The following is a 17,796-nucleotide window of genomic DNA, read 5'->3' on the forward strand; positions in this document are numbered from 1 at the left end:
TGTTGTCCTTTTTGAAGGAATATTATAAATGCAGAGCATACAGACACTGGCTGTACTATAGATTTATATAGCAGCCTGCTGTTATTTCTGTTTTCCTAATGAGCTCATCACAGCTGTTCGCTTGATTAGCCTTGAACACTGAGATGGGGTTTTCAGAGGACTATTTAAAATGACTCGAAGATCTCTTTCCTGAGAGGCTATAGCAAATTTATAGATCATTATGCATGCATAGTAAAAGCTATTTTCTCCCCACGTGCTTTATTTTGGGTTTTTTTTTAGCATCATTTCAGTTGCCATTTTATCAGTGATTTAGTCACTACTGTGAGATCCTTCTGCTGTTTTTTACACTTGATTCTAGTTTTAACTATAAGTGAATGAAGGGATTCTGATTTAAGAAGATACTGAGACATAGATGCCAACTCAGAGTAGTGGTTTCCCTTTATTTGAAAAGTAGCCATTTATTCCTGGGTTTTGTTAACTAGTTTATAATCTGGTAAGAGGGCTTTCTATGCTATCACATCACAGTAATGCTTCTAGCAACAGTGAAGAATGTTCTGGGATTTTGTGAAATTCTCCTGGGAAAACAATAATATACTTACAGCCTGTTGTCCTGTCCATTTCAAACACTCCCCGTTGGGCATTGCACTGTCACTTGAGTTTTATTGTACAGAAAAATATAGAGAGGCTTCTCTATACCTTTATAAGAAGGTTTCATTCCTGAGACATTTATCTTCTAATAAATTCTGTGGAAGGCAGAAAAAATATATTAATTCTTTATAATGTAGAACATATGTAGGTAATTTGTTGCAGTGGCTGATGAGATGACACTTCATTAAAGCATTTTATTGCACTGTTCTGGACTGTCTTAATAAATGATTATGAGGAGAAATGCAGGGGTTTCATGCTCATCTCTGGCAGGCAGGGTCTGAGCTTCCTGAAGGAGCATGCACTGTTCATGTCAACATCTTCCAAAAAACTGTGGTCATCAGAAGTAATGGAGTGGAGCCAAAGACTGAGGATTTTCAGATTGCGATCATGGAGTTTCTTTCCATGGTAAACAATGGTTGAAGAATTGTGCATGAACATCTGAAGTAGTAGCTCTGAATTGAAAAATTACTTACTCTAAAATGTTTTGTTTCAAAAAATAGCCAAGTTCACAGTCTTTATCTGTACTGCAAGAGATGTACATTCCATGTTCCGTCAATGAAATACTACATTAGAATTCAAGTTTCCAGACTGTAGTGCCTTGGTATTTAGCTACAACACGAGAAGTTTAACTGCCCAAAATTTAGCATAAGGTTGTCCAACATTTCTGCAACCCAACCACAACACATATGGTAGGATTTTCCAGAGAGAAAACTGGGAAAAATCTAAGTTAGGAGCCCTCCTCTCTATGCTAATTTATATGGGGAATGAAGGCCTCTAGCTGTTTGTGGATTTGGAAAGTTTGAGTATCTACTGAGGTGCACAACATGGAAGGCACATGGTATTTGGTACAGTCCAAAAATATCTGGTACGCAGGAGTGCAAAACTTTCCACAGGGTCAAAGCACAGGAGCTAGGCTCAGTTTCTATTTTGTCATGGTCTGTCTGAGCTCCTCTGTATTTCAGGTCCCCAGTTATAAAGTGGTAAGAGTAACTATCTCCCTGGTACGCTGCGAAGATATATACTGTAAGAGAAGCAAGGCACTTGGCCAAGGCAGCAAGGTTGGACGTGGAATTGCTTTAAAGAAATGTATCCACATAACTTTGTACCAAAGTGACTGTACAAGGACCTGCTTAGCTTTTTACAGTGGTTTTGAGGTTACATCCTCTGTTTTGAGGAGGTATGCCTTAACCCACCATGGCATTTTTTGCAAAGTCTGGATCAGTGATACGACTGGTGTGGTATGTTGACACTCAGTATGTGCAGCAGTATGTGGTGTGTGTGTTGGACACGCCTGTTGTGTTCCTGACAGCTTGGGCACACCACCTGTATCTTGGTATTTTGCTGTGTGTGGGCACTGCTCTGTGCTGCTGGCGTTACTATACCACGGGCAGCCGTCTCCTTGGTGTTACGCTCGGTGGCAACGAGCAGTGATGTGCATCAGCCTGTGCCAAGAAATCCCCGCTCCTGTTCTACGCTTTGCGCTCTGCTGGGCGCAGCTTTTCCGGGCATCACTCACACGCTTTGTGGCCTGGGCGTCCCCCACTCTGGTGGGGTTTCTGTGCGCGCACCCAGCGCAGAGCCGCCGCTTTCCTCGCTCCTCGCATGCATGCACGTCGTGGCGCGCCGGTGAGGCCTGCCAGGGCTGGAGACGGCGTTCGCCCGGTGCTGCGCGGTGGGGCCTCCACTCTCCCTGCCACACACGCACAAGGGCCTCGCAAGGCGTACGCGGGGCGGCTCCCAGTGCCGCCGGCCCGTGTGCGTACGGGTCCGCGCGTCCGCCCCGCACCCAGTGCGCCGGGCACTCTTGTCTTTTAGGGTCACCTCTCCGTGTCACATGGCGTACCGGTGCGTGTCACTGCTCGGGGCGCATGGGCACTCCCGCGTGCCATCGCAGCACCATGCAGTCTGTGTGTCTGTCATGCCTTTCCCCCTTCGCTCTGTGTCTCCGTGCCCACGGCCGTGGTACCCGCCCGCGAGAAGGGGCCTGCGCGGCTCCCGCGGCCCGCGGCGGCTGGACGACTCCCGCCGCCGGAGAAGCTCCCCGCCGCTGGCTCGGGCAGGCGGGGCGGCCGGTCCCCGCGGGGCAGGAACCGCCGCCCAACTCCCCTCAGCAACTCGCGAGGAGGCGGCGCGGCGGTTCCCTCGCCCGGCGCGGCCCGGCCCCTTCTCCCTCGGGCGCCGCCCCTCTCCGCGCCGCCTGTGAGTCAGGGCTTTGCCGGGCACGGGCGGCAGCCACGGCCGGAGTGGGCTCGCAGCCTTCGCCGCCGGGCTCCATGGAGAAGGCGGCAGCGGCGAGCGAGGGCGGCGGCAGCAACAGCAGCAGCCGCAGCAGCAGTCGCCCCACGTCAGCGGGGTCGTCTCCCTCGTCCTCCTCCGCCAGCCGCGGGCTGCCGGGCCGGGCGGCTGCCGCGGGGAGGCTGGATGGAGGCGGAGGGGCCGGCGGTGGCAGCAGCAGCCCCGGCTCGGCGGCGGCAAGCCCGGGGGGCGCGCAGGCGCCCGGTGGCGGCGGCAGGCGGCGGGAGCCGGTGCTGGAAGGGACGCTCAGCAAATACACCAACCTCCTGCAGGGCTGGCAGAGCAGGTAAACCGCCCTCGGCGGGCGCGCTTCTCACGCCCAGCCGCCCCCAAGATGGTGTCCGGGCAGCTGGCCGCCGCCGCCCCGACCCGACCCCTCCCCGGCCACCGCGGGCAGGTAGGCCGGGCTGTGCCGCCAGCCCTGCCCGAGGCCAGGCTCCTTTTCCCTCTGTACCCCTTTTCCTCGTTTTGTTCTACTTGTTTGTTTCCCTAACCGAAGGACTAGTTGGGCATGAGGACGGAGGGGGTGGGGGCGGACCGCTCTTGGGGCGGTGGGCGCAGGGCAACGCGGTGGGAGCGGTGGCCCCGGCGCTGCCGCCCGCAGGTGCGGGGGCAGGGGAGGAATAACGCCACACATGCCGGTCTCCTGGCAGTCTTCCGTTTTCAAGCTTCTTTTCTACCTCGTTAGCTTCCTCCTTCTGTGAAGTTATCTTGGATAACTAAAGAATGGAAAACTGGCAGAGAGCCTCCCAGAATATGTATGAGAAATGCCATGCTTGTGATTAGTGCTGTGAATTTTTTGCTCCGGGGTGGGACAGCGGAAACAGTTACCTGTGTGTTTAATGAGATCCCTTCGTGTTGCTATGTTCTTCCTGTCTGACAAGTCTTAATTTATGTTGATACAGTGACAGGCCCCGGTCCTGCAATTTGCTGGGTGCGGACGGGCTGATGTGCATCTCTGGAAGTCCTGGGGAAGGTGTGGTTTTGAATCTAATGTCTCAGTGCAAATTTTTTTAAGAGTTGAAGCCAAATCGTGGGGTTAATAATGCTGTATTGGGGTCTGTTGAAATCAAGAGAGGAGACTTACTAGTGTTTTACTTCTTACTAAACTCTTTCCTCTTAGCGGGTGGATGAGAATGAGTTTCTAAACCTTGACTTCTTAAAGCATCACAGTGAAGGTTTTGGAGAGACAGATGCTATAGACTGAACATTTACAGGACTAGGTTACTTTAAAAAACCCTCAAAACCTACCGAAACCTGCTGTTGTATACATGAAATGATCCCAAATGGTAATGACATGGGAATGGCTGGGACCTTGATGTTCTGACAGTAATTTCAATGCAATTATAAGTAACAGCGTTAAATTGCACAAATTCCAGCAACGATGTTGACTTGTGTGGGACTTAACAAGTACTGTGGCAGTGTTTCCTGAAAAGTTTCAGGAGCTGGTCTAATTCCATTCACTGGAGGGGATGCATAGGTGCTGAGTGATAATGAGTATGCCTGGTATGATTTGGATAGACACTCATCTCCATAAAACTAGTCTGCTTCAGTGTAGATGTAGGGAAGGCCCTTGACTGGTGTTTGGCTACTGCAGTTCTGTGCTAGATTTGCCCTAGACTTGTGTCTGTTGATTTGTGCAGTCTGTCTGTAGTTTTGTTTTAAAACGCATTTATTTGGTGTTTATACGTAAATGTAGGGCTAGAATGCATGAGCAAAAATTAAAAGCCCATCTTCCTCTTATTTTTTCACTGTCACCTCCATCTCTTTTTGAAGAAATGGTAACCTACTAATCATGTGAGTGATTTTTAAGGGTCACTTTCATGCAATCTGATGAAAGTAAGAAGTAGAGGTCTTTGTTTATAAATCTTTGGGTCTAGAACTACCGGCCTGTTGTATCTAGGCACAGATTAAGTCTCTGATAAGGCTGATGGCTAGAAATAGTATGTATAATCTGTGTATGTCCAAGAGACTTTCATCTGAAAACATCATGTAAAAAAGATAAACGTTACTTAATTCTACTATAGCACTTGGAACTTAATGTCTGTTTATTTTTAGCAGTCTTTTTTAATGCTGCTTTATTATGCTCTGTCCATTGCCAGTTTTATTTTCTGTAAATCTGGCTGTTTGAGCAAGTGGTTTATGATGACACAGAGCTTTTAGGCTAACTAACTTTTGTACTTTGCACACTTAACTCTGTTCTGTTGATGTGCTTATCTGTTGTTTGGGATAGGGAGTCTGATAGAAGTTCTAAACAGAACAATTGAAATTTGAAGCCTAAAAAAAGCTGGTCTTATTACATAATGTCTAGTAAATGAATAGTGATCCGTGGGTTAAAGCATGAATGTCTGTTTGGCCTTCTGAGTATTTGTTAGGGAAGCTGTCTTCTGTGAGTTGGAACTCAGTCTGTAAGACTTGCTGAGTGACTTTGTAGCTGACACCTGCAAGTCAATCAAGAGTGTATGTGTTACTGAATGATCACAGAAATTAGTTTTCAATTTACTTCATCTGAAAAAACACAAGATTGTTTAACTGCATGATCAATACAACCAGATGGCATGAATATAAATAAAAAGGGAAAATAAAGCAAAAAACTGACAGGAGTTCAGTGATTGTGGATTTGAAATGCTTTTCTTTAAAGCTCCTTACCCATTAGCCTAAATAATTTAAATGTATTTAATGTTAGCTTATGCTGCGTGGTACTGAAGTTGAAAGGCTTTCTTAGGTTATCCAACACTTACTGTGCAGAGTAGCCTCTGCAAGTCTAAAGAAATTACTGTCATTTGAATTATAATAAATTAACGTCACTTTTTTAGTCAGTGGTCCTTTAACAGGTGTATGCAAGATAGTCTTGTCTTGGATGAGGCAACTGACTATGAATACTGAATCATAATGCTGCCTTTATTAGCATTAACTGAAGTAATCAAAGACCTGAAATTCAGTCAATCTGGAGAGCTATATTACTTCTTATTTGAAGAATTTCTAGATTTCGTAATGAAATGTATTTGTTCTGCTCTGGCAGGAGAGGAACAACCTGATCTGGAAATAAATGAGGTTCTTCACCTTTATAACAAGCAGAATGAAATGCTGGTTTCATGTTTTCGTGGGGTTTTGTTTGTTTTAGGTTTGGTTTGGGTTTGGTTTTTGGGGGTTGGGTTTTTTTTTGTTTGTTTTGTTGTTTAGAGGCAGTTTGTGCAATAAATGTGTTAAGGGGGCTGGGCATCTAGAGTATCTCCACTAAAATCTGTAACATTTTTGTGGGTTTACGCAGGTGTGAATGCAGAGAGTGGAACTTCGTCTAAAACACAGGTGCTTTGTCATGAGAACACTTGTGTCTGGTCTGAGACATTGGGGCATCTGACTGTCATGTGCCCAGAACTGTGTGAGCTTCAGGAGTGGTCTCCCTCCCCACTTCTTCCTGTAAAATGTGTTTAGTACTTGTAAGCAATATGTCCTGCAAGTATTTATAGGCCCCCCCCGAATCATCTGCATTTGGGCTGGGGCTTAAATTTGGATTTGTAAGAACGACAAATGGAGCAGTATCTGATGGATGTTGCAGCTGCTTTTCTGAGCTGAACCGCTCTGTGTATGAATTGCTCTGTAGCCCAGGTGTGTTCTAAAGCATTACTTTGGCCTCCTCCTGTTTCCTCTCTCCTCTGAGAAACAGACTTGTGATACCAGTCTGCATAAGTGGTGCCTGATCTAGTACTTGTGCTTGGGCACCACCAGACCTTCTTTTGGGGATTCCCTGTGTTCCTTGTAGAGCCAGCAGGCTTTAGTGCCAGTTTAAGGGCTCACTTTTTTGGCTCTCAGAGGTTATGCTGCTCTGACTGTAGCTTTGGGATAGTTAATACCCCTAGTGCTGATAGTTGTTGCTAGTTCTTATATGATACCACTTAAAAAACGAGGAGATGGTTACTGAACAACCTATGTGACTACAGTTGTATATGTATGCCACCAATACAGCTGCTGGGAAGGAAGTCTATCCTAGGAAAAGAAACTGGTGGGTTTTTTTCTATTTGTTTTTTTTTTTTTTAATAAACCATACTGTCAGGATTCTAACGGTAGACAGTGTCTGAGAAGAAGAAAATAATCATGTCCTTATTTACTGCATGTGAAGCTTACTGAAATGGGGTTTTTTTTTGGTGTTCTTATTAGAGTCAGATTAACACCAACCCCTCCACAGCGTATCTTTTAGCTTTAGTGTGTTTCTGGCATATTTTTACGGGGCTTTGTGTAGTGTTGTAATATCTTCCAGGATTTATTTGCAGAGTTTGGGACAGAGGAGACTATTCTAAAGAGCTGGAGATGCAACTTTCTCTCTTTCTTCTATCATTAGAGGCCCGTTCTTTATATTTTGGAACCTTGATTATAATTTGTTAGGAATTGTAGGTACACTTTAAATTTTCAAGACATTTTGATAATATTGGGCTAACAGTCTATTAAAGATGTTACTTGCAAAATACATTTTTACTAGAAAGTGTGTTGTCCCTCCACATTTAGATTCTATTTGCAGTGGGAAGCAATATGAAAAGGAAGAAAACTACTTCAAAGCAATGCGTTTTAGTTTTGTGGAACTAATGAACAGGGTATTTTCTGTGCTGAACACTCAGGAGTCACATATCTTAAGTTACTGAAATTAAGATGTATGTCATTAGTTTAAAATAAACTTGGAATTTAAAATGTCAAAAAATCAGGTGTTAGTAAATTCTGTTCTGGATTAAGACACTCGTCACTTTATCTTAATCCTGAAACCTGTGTAGCAAAAATAATCACATTCAAATTAAGCTTTCTTTTTCTTCTCCTTCCTTCAGTTTCTGCTGTTGGAATTTTTTTTACTTTGAAGTACTTTTCTTCTTTTTTTTAAGCAAGCATTAATGATAAATAATCTTTTTCGTTGTATATCCCTAATTTCTTTGTAGGAAAATTAGAACTTCCAGTTAAGATGTACTTTAGTTAGTGGTTGATTAAACCAAACTGGTTTAATCGTGAGCTGGTTGGTTTAGTTTGAATAGCTTTTGCTGTTGCCTCTAAGCTGCCTCCGTTGGAGGAATGAAGGTTGTTCAAGTGGTGGTCAGAGAAGGAATTTCAACAAGGTAAGAGGGAAGCTGAAGCAGCCGTCATTCCCTGCCCTTCATTGGTGCTTATGAGAAACGTTTGGAAGAAGTTAACTTTGAACCTCAGGCCAAAATTGAAAAGGATGATCTTGCAGTTAAGGAATTGGTTTGTGCTTTGGAGTTGTAGATCAGCCATGGACATTTCTGTTGTCCCCAGGCAGAGGACCAAAGTTCTTTGTTCCTCAGGTTGTTGTGGCACGTGGTGTCAGGGCGGTTTATGCCTGAAGAGGGGGTAAGCTCATATAATGTGTAATAATCTAATGCATAAGGTGCTTGATGATAATGTAGGAAAAATCTGTTTAAAACAAACGAGAGTAGGGCATTTTCACTCTGACAAGATATTTGGGATTTGAAAGTGTGCTTCAGAGCTGAGCAGCAGTCATGTACCAGAGGGAATGAAGTGACAGGCAAAACAGAGTGTGGTCTTCCTTTCACCCAGATGTCACACTTAGCTTTCAGACAGTGAAAAGAAGTGATGGTTGGCACTAGCACTGAAGCACTTACCCTTATCTGGGTTTTGTTATTACTAGCTAAATCTTGCTCCTAGCTTTTTGAATGGTGATTTCTCTGCTTACCAGTGATAAATATGGTTAGAGGGAGGACACATGCACTTGCTGGATAATTTTTAAAAACCCAACCAACTACCAGTTTATGAATATGGAGTCTGTTCAAGTGACAGTAAGTTGTTAACCAAGGTAATGTCCCTGTAGTCTTTTTGTGAGCATAGAAGGAAAGCCTTGGAAAGATTTTCCCAGTTTTATACTTAAAAGCATTTGTTCAGCAATAAGAATTTATTTGGGCTTTAGCTTCTCCTTGGCAGAGTAGTCCTAAAATTCTTACTTTGTCCTTTGTGATGTATGTAAAAGACTTAATGTTTTAAGTGAAAAGGATGCAAAAAATTGCCTATAACTCTTGTTTTTAATATAAAATTATATTTGTTAAACTTGTATTAAAATGAATGATGAAACAAAAAGTACTGAATTTGGTTCAACTAAAAATGATGAGTTTCTTCTTTGATCCTAATCGACTCCCACAACCTTATATTCAGTTGTATTATGCTTTAGATCTTTTGTGGGTATCTTACTGAGTTGTTTGATTACTTTTCGGAACCTAATCCAGGGAGGCAAAGTTTGCTTTGTATTTAACAGCTACATATAAAGATGTTTCAGTAAATGCTAAGTGCTACTGTACTTCTTTTCAAGATGGCATTTCATTAGTAGGTAGTTTAACATTGAAGAATGTAGCTCCTTAACTACCCAGTTGTGTAGCAGGAGCTGTAGTATTGTCATGGTTTCTGTTCCACCTAGGCTTGTGTTTCTCTTTGGCTATCCATCTGAGAGTTTTTCTTCCAGTGACAGATGATTGTTCACCATAGCTCTGGGAACAATTTGCCCAGCTTTAATCGCTACTTAACAAATTGCCTGTTGTTCTTAAGACATGTCAACCTTTGACTTTTCACTGAATCTCAATACTCTGGTTGTGTATGAGACTGAAGATATGTCTTAATTGCTGTGTGCAGTCTTTCTGGGCAGGCTGTGTTATCTTCTGTTTGTATTCGGGGTATCTAGACCGATGGTGGTTTATTGCTGCAAGTCAGATCTCCTAGTAATTTTAATAATTTATTATAATTTGCATCATTTTTTTTTGTATTTTATTGTTTTTCTTTGTGTCTGGCAACCAGAACTGTGTTCAGTTAAGTTGCAATAGTCTTCAGGTACAGGGGTATTTCTTCCAACTCAATATTCCTGGCTTAAAAGTTCAAAGACCATTAGTGTTTGAAGTCTCCGCCAATATGTTTTGGAAACCAGGTTGTTAATTTGGGCTTGTAAGTTTAACTGATAGTGTAATTACACACAAGACTGAGACCTCACATTCCCTGGTTCTGCAGGCAGTTACCTTCATACACACATTATTGTTTTTTCTTCCTTGCTTTGCTGAAGCTGTCAGCAGTGCTACACCCCGGTGCTTATTATGCTGTTTTCTCCTGGTATCTGGGATACTTCTTGATCCAGTAACATATGGCATAGTACTACCCAAATGAGTGCCAGAAGTGTCAAAATGAAGAGTAGCACTTAACTATCCTTTTTTGGATGAGAAGGTGATGAAAAGGAGTGCTGTGGGAGCTGTCTCCTTGCAGTATGCTCTCTCCACGTTTACTATGTTTTTGTTAAACCCATTTTTTTGCGTATCGCCGGTGGTACTACTTGGGCTTTCTCATGGTGTGTGTATGCCCCATTTTTGAGGGGGTAAAACAGCAGTTAATTACTTGGTTTTAATTAATTGTTTACAGAAGGCAATTTTAACATATAGTTGAAGAAACTGATGACTAATTGGAAGAATCATTTGGACAAAACAGTCGGTAGATTTTCCTTATCCTGAATTTTTATGAGTCAGTGCTTTTCCAGGTAAATCCTGTATCTTGTAATTAAGACTTTTGTCACTAGATTTATGATACTGTTTTGACAGTATTGGAATGCATGTTGTTTGCTCATGATAGCTTGTTTTCATGTCATCAGTGATCTTTATTGAATTTTTTTTTTTCCTGTCAGGGTCATTCCTAAACTCTTCAAAGCCACTAACTGATTGCCAAGGAACCCTATTAGAAACACATTCACTCAAATATCCTCATTTAGTTATATTTTGAGGCAGGCTCCATCTTTATCTGTTTTTCAACGTATTAATGTCTTGTTCATTTTTTTAATTGCACTTAAAAACCAGCGCTGCCTGAATAAGAACATTTGCTTCAGTGCTGGTAATACTATGAACCAAGCTTACGGTAACAGAAACCCAACAGGTTTTCTGGAAGAAGTATGTTTTTAGTAAATGCATACTGATTGGTGTTAATTATCTTGCTTTAAATATCTCTGGTTTGTTTAAAAATACACTGTATCAGCTGTTGAGTGTTGGATAGGCTGAGGCCTATGCAATTCACTAGGCTGTTGCATTTATCCTTCTTAAAATGTTTGCACAGTGTAGTTTCCGTCGATTTGGGAACTATCACTTTGGAACTGGATCCACCAAGTATTGATGAACCCTACTGTTTTGAATCATTTAATGTATGCTGGGTGAAACCTGCTGATTTTTTTGATAGCATCTTTCTGATAAAAGTCCAGTCTTTCATTTTAAACTGTGCTACTCTTATAGGTAGTATTAATTGCTGTATGCTTAGTGCTTGTTTCAGCACCCTTCCACAGGCTGAAAGGGGTTGCTGTTACGTATCTCTTAGTCCAGTGCATCCACTTGAGTGCTATACAGTATTTGCAGATGCCTTAACCTGAGGTCTTTTCAGCCAAATATCAGTTGGATGGTTCTAAGCTGAAGGCCCTGAATTAGTATTTTTCTGTGGTTTTTAGTAAGTTACTACTACAAGGTACTACATCAAGTACATGTTTCTCAGTAACTTGGGAAATGGCTTTGCTTCCACTGTACAGCCTTTTAGAGACTGCCTGTCGCAGCGTTAAGAGCTGCACCTTAAATAGTGTGCCTTTCATCAATTCTTGAGATTTGTTAGAGGTCAATAATGAACATGTGATTTGCTTGGGAATGGACTTGGAGCACAGTTAAGAACCGTGATGGGACAGCTTGCCTAGGTCCTTCATCAGTATATTTAAAGTTGGAGGAAGTGCATAAATACAGGTTGCGGCTGCGCGTCAGTAAAACTGCGTTTACCTGGGATACAGCGTTGTGAGCCCCACTGCCACGTGCAGCTCTGTTGCTTTTATGTAAGGGACGTAGACACTGTGGGAAAATCTATGTGCTGGAGTGAGTTGGAATAGTGTGTTTAACATTGCTATTGTGTCTTCTTAGATTTGGAATATGGAGAAACCCACCCTAGTAAAAGGAGAATAGTTTAAACTAATGCAAGCAAGACCAAGCATTCTGTTGTTATTCTTTTCATAAAATAGAAAATGGCCAATTTCTTGTCTCTTGCTGTTGTTTGGAGCTGACTGGGAACTGGAGTTGTATCAGGTTTCTCCAAACCGCTTCTATCATGGGGATGGTAGGAAGGAAATTAACTTGATTATGAAAAAGATACGAAAGTGTGGGCAAGATGGAAGCAGAAAATGTGTTATTCATTGCTGTAAGCGTTTGGACGTTTCACACTGGCACAAAAACACCTCATGAAGGTGAGGGGTGTTTTCTGTGGTGTTGGCTGGCTTTTTTGTGGTCTGGTATATTTATTTTTTTTTTGGTGCCTTATCACAGTAAGCTTTTTATAGAATTCATTTGAAAACAGGAACAAAGAGACCCTTTTTTCTTCTCTTTTTTTTTCCTTTGTTGCCTGTGTTTTATCCTACATGGTTCCTAGGCTTTGATTTTGTCACTGCTGGGTTCATGTGTCAAACTTGATCTTAGTTTTATTATGCAAGTGCAAGGAAAGGGTGGTTTGGCAGTGGAACAGGGGAGGAAAGAAGAGATGTGGAATGGTAGGAGAGGTTTAGAAAAGGAGTTAACACCTCTAGAGGAGGACTCTTGCAGGGAAAGGAAGTTATGGAAAGGGAAGAAACAGGAGGAAGGAGTAGGTACTGAAGACAGCACAAGGATAGACCTGTACCACTTAAAAATAAATGAAAAAGAAAGTTTGGGGCTCATAGGATGTGAATTTAGAATGAAGTCTTGGAAACCCAAGTGAGAAAATTTTCTCTTTATTTATTAATTTTAATACTGATATTAAGAATGGTACACAAGGAGAAGAAATTATTATAATCTAAACTGCAGAAAATGCAGTGAGAATTTTTGTGGTTTGCTCTCTTTCATCCACTACCTTCTTTAACAGAGCTCATTTCACATCAGTCATTCCACTAGCTCATTTCACTAGCCTGAATAGCTTCCAGAGGAAGCTACTGACAGTGTCCACCTGGATATATATTAACGTGCCAGACTTACCTTTGCCCTTTTCAACACAGTATTGTTTATGTTGGAATTCAAGCGTATGTGGTGGTGAAACTCTTTTTCTGCTAAAGGTTACAGGTGTTGTTTCTTCATTTTTATTTTTTTTTTCAATTACAATGAAGATCTGGATTTTGGTAGTCTTCTCAGAAACATATATAAAGCGGCAACTTAATGCCTAAACTTCTTTGGGAGTAATTGTTGTTTACAAATCTAAACATGCTTTCTTCAGAAGGTTTGTGGCTAATATACTGCATATCTCACAACATATTGATGAAACCACCCTCTCACGGACTCTGTGGACTTTATGCATATGTTTCTAAGAAACAGTGTTGACAAGATACTCTGTTGTGAAGATAGCTGCATATCAACTGTCAGGATAAAGACCAAACATAGACATTTAAACTTCTCATTTCAGTCAATGAATTGATAGTCCTAAGAGTAAAGGCAAGGCAAACTCTATTGGACTGCAAAGTGGTGGCACAGAAGGATGAGAAGTTCCAATGATCCTAAGGTGATGCAGCATGTAAGAAAGGTCTGGTTTCTCCAAAGCTCTCTTTGAACTATCTGGGGTGGAGGAGAAATGAAAATGAGCCAGCATGCTGATCTTGCTTGCAAGATCCTTACTTAATATATTGTAGTTTCTTCCATATGATGCATGAAGAAAATACTTCATGGTCTTGTACATATGGATTTAAAGAAACTTAAAGCAACTCAAGCCAAAGAAACTGGAAAAACTAGGAAAAACAAGCAGAAAGGAAGACATACAATTGAGAACTTCAAAAATTACTGATGCAAGACCTTACATTGCCTTTTGCTTTTTTTCTTCTTCTAAGTAAATATATATTTAGGATACATGCCACTCACAAAAAAGTGGCAGTAGGATAACATAGCCGAGTTCTCAGTCCCTTGTATATGAGAGTGGAATGAATATTACTTGTTGGACAGGTTCTGTCAGTGAAATAATATTTTAAATGAAATTCACAGTTGGGAGAAATGCCAACATTCATGTGGCTCAACTTTGAGAACCTAGGTGATAAATTATCTGCCTCTTGGAAGTGAGAGATAATAACTACTATAAACACTACAGAGAACAAATTTTAAAACAGATGTTTTATTCCATCAACTTGCACAAAAGTTACTGTCCAAACAGACCTGTTCAGATAGTACTTGTCTGCCTGAAAATATCAGATAGTCCATGTATTCACTTAGAATATATCACAATAATTTGTGTCTGGAACAGCTATAGAGAATACACCCTCAGTGAATTATATAAGTAGTACAGTGTGGAAGGCTGGAGGAATTAAGAATTGATTTGGGGGCTGCTGTCTCCTGGCATCATCATCTTTACCTTTAAAATGTTTGTGTTGCTTTCACAGGTGGGAATCAGTGTTTGTTATGTGTTTCTTCCACATAAGTTGAGTGATGTACATATGTCCACAAGTGAAAAATAACTCTCTCATGTTCATCTAGCTATCAGAAAAAAAAATCAGGAAGTCAGATTCTTGGATGCAGAAGCTTTATATTGATGGAGACAAGCACACTTCAGATGAAAAGGTGTTTTTACTTGTCTGTTTTGTGAGAAGTGTTACTTAAAGCACATAGGCCGCCCAGGGAGGTGGTGGAGTCTCCTTCTCTGGAGATATTCAAGACCCATGTGGATGCCTCTCTGTGCAGTATGAGCTAGGGAGCTGCTTTGGCAGGGGGTTTGGACCTGATGATCTCTCAAGGTCCCTTCCAACCCCCCTATGATTCTGTGATTCTGTGATAATACATTACAAGCCATCAGTGAGCTTGCATCCTTGTCAGTATTGTGAGACATGGCTCAGTAAAAGTTGCAGCACAACTGTTCTTTTTCTTTAAAGTTTCAACACTGTATTTTATGGTGATAGTGGATTGGTTTTTTTTTTTTAAATGAGAACACTATAGATACTTTACAAAACTTCAGCAAGCATCAGATGTGCTGTTTACACTACTGGGGGTTAGAGGAAGAGGTGCTTGATCTCTAAGCATATCTTTCCTGATTAAATCACTAGTAGGTACAATATATATGTTTTACTTCTGTTGGTGTAAAACTGAGATCTGCGAGTGGCTTTCACTGACAAGGAGTTTTGCAAGTCTAAACATTAATCTTGAAGTTTACAGGAAGATTATTGTATCTTGAGGTCTCCTATTCCTTGACATCTTCAGCTGTGGACTAGAAAACAACACTGGAGAGTTGTTGGCTCCTGGCAATGATCTTGCTGAGGGCAGGGCATTTGCAAAGCAAGGATATGAGCTATGAAGGTCTGGCAGAGAAGCAAGCGAACTGTGATGTGACCTCTATAAAACTCTGCTGACTCAAGGCAGCTAATTGAAAATTTATGCTGTAATATCCATCGACGGGATGTGGTTATGCTTTGAACCTCATTGCATTGCATTAATGTAATGCAGTACAGCCAGTATCTTCCTTTTGATATGTTCTTGTTCTTAAAAAGTTGGCTTCAACAAAACAGGTTCTGAATATTGAAAAAAAAACCAGTCAACTTGAAATTCAGCGGATCTAAAAATAAGCTACCTAGTAGGTTTGGATATATTTGAAACTTTTTCTGCCATTTTTTAAACATTTAATGATAATATGAACTACTGGTACTTGCCAGTTCTTAACATAATGTGTACTGAGAAAAAAAATCTTACATAGTCAGTTAATGATTACTAATGCAATTCCTATTGTAGAATATCTCTCTGTAAAAATTCTGTGTATTTTTTTTTTACATTGACTGTGCAGTCATGCTGTACTTCCCTTCAGTCCCACCCTTCTCTTGCCAGTGTCTCCAGTCTTCAGTTTGTTCAAGCCTTTGTGGACTTCCTAAGGCCTTTCTGTATTTCTGTATTCTGTTTGTAAGAAGTACAGCTATAATTTATGCAAGTCCTGTCCACTTAAGTCTCTGTATACACTTCACATGTTTGCAATTCCACACCCAGTAAGGAATGCAGTTTAGTGTGCCAAGTAAATTCATCATCACCGAGATAGTGAAATGCAAGGGGTCCATCCGGAGGTTGCTGATAAAAAGTGTAGCTCATATTTTTCTTCCTTTACCTCCCTTTCTGGGAGGGCACTTTATTCTAGACATGCTTCTGAGGCTTTGTTCCGAGTATCCTTTTCTCCTCCCAAACCACACTGTTTAGGGGAAGGTTGGTAATTTTTCTCAGAAGTGAAAGCTGGGGGCACCTGACCTGGGAGTGGCTCTGCCTAGCTGGGTTGTTTCACTCCTGGATGAGAATAATAAAACCAGACTGGAATGCCAAAGCTTCTAATTGCTCAGTTTTCTTCTGTCATTAAATAGCTTGCTAACAGACTGATAGTTTTCCCACCAGTTGCTATATTGTCGTAGTAAAAGCCTTAGTGAAAACATAATTATGCTGGGAAAATGATGAGTTCACTGGTACTCTTACCTTTCTTTTTAAATTAAGGTACTCATTTATATGTGATAGCCATAAAGAGCTCTGGGAACAGCCAGAATCTTGAAGCAGAGCTCTCAGATGTGAGCGCAAACATGAGAATCGGTTGCAAACAGTAAACAATTGATAACTTGTCGGTTATGACAGCGTTGTTCTGTCCTTCCCAGGGACTCTGAGGTTCAAACTGCAAGTTTCATTCTGTAGCTTTACAGTAATCCAGTGCTCTCCCTGCCTTTACGTCCTCACATGCCCTGTGCTGCTTGCAGGGCATAGGCGGGTGATATCTGCAATTTGGGGTGTTCTGGAGTGCCTTGTGGTGGTGGTTTCCGATGGGTGGCATTGGTGGCTGCCCACAGTCCAGTGCTGTGGTGTGTGGTGCTCATCTGTTCCTGTCAGCTCTGACTGCTGCTAGTTGTTCAGCTATACTGAGTTAATTCACAGGCCCTGGGCCCGATGGCAAGGGATAGGTTGCAGGTATGGCATAGCTTCCTTCAGTGTGGTCATTTACATGTTGTTGGACAAAAGAAATCCTGTAACATATACTGGATTTTTGCGATGCTGGGGCTAAAGGATAGCACGTTGTTCAAACCTAGGCAGAGCTCAGGGCTTGCTGTAGCACACACTGTGCCCCAGTCGGTCTGGGGAAAATATTGGAAGTGTCTCCTTGCACACAACCTTTAGTAAAGGCTGTGAAAGCTGCTAGTAAGCTTAGGTGCGTGTTCCTTGGGCACAGAGGTTCTGGTGGAAGTCCCTAAGGGACAAATCCTGGGAAATAGCTGGAGTCTCTAAGCAGACTGTAGCAGTTTACAGCTGATAGCTTCATAACTTGGCTCTTATCTTTTCTTTATGGTAGTTTTTTAAACAGAAGGATTAAAGCCTTGAGGAAGAAGGCTGAAGAGGTGCCAGATACAGTCTTGCTCCTTGCACTGAACAAACAGGTTGGCAGTTGAATATGAAATTCCTCTGTAGGATCAGATAAACGGTACGAATGCACCTGTCCTCCTTCCCATGATCTAAGGATGTCTCTCACATTTATTTGATCCTGCTTTTGGTGCTGTAACAGCAAGTAGAGGGGGAGTAGCGCTGTAGGAGGTGGGCAGAAGGGAAGAATACGTTTAAAAGTAAGGAGATCAGATATGAAAATGTTACTTGTGCTAAAACTCAGAGGTGGATCTGCTGTGTCCTCAGGCTCCTGCAAAGAGGCTAATGATATAAGGCAGACCTTTTTTGGATTTTAGTCCCCTTGAGCTTAAAAATTGATTTTTCAGAAGTGACGTTTGAAGGGGTGAAACACAAGGGTGTGCAATAGGTGTCTCAACCAAGGGAGCTGGAAGCTTTAATGGAGCTGTCGGTACTAATAGAGAAAGCAGCTTGTATAGGAAAATAGAGTGCAGTTTCTCAGAGA

At 42.0% G+C, this 17,796-nt stretch overlaps 1 protein-coding gene across 1 annotated transcript in view; it reads left to right on the forward strand.

Moving 5' to 3' along the window:
• Positions 1–2,921: 2,921 nt before the first annotated feature.
• OSBPL10 (oxysterol binding protein like 10) overlaps positions 2,922–17,796 on the forward strand; it is a gene marked incomplete at both ends in the record, with an annotated part of 113,792 nt that continues 98,917 nt past the window's right edge. The window contains one exon of the mRNA XM_084279831.1: positions 2,922–3,229. Within this exon, the coding sequence (XP_084135957.1) occupies positions 2,922–3,229 (308 nt within the window). The remainder of the gene's footprint in view (positions 3,230–17,796) is intronic.

Source organism: Gallinula chloropus, assembly GCF_964237585.1.
Source record: "Gallinula chloropus genome assembly, chromosome: 2".
In the NCBI taxonomy this organism is placed as follows: Eukaryota; Metazoa; Chordata; class Aves; order Gruiformes; family Rallidae; genus Gallinula; species Gallinula chloropus.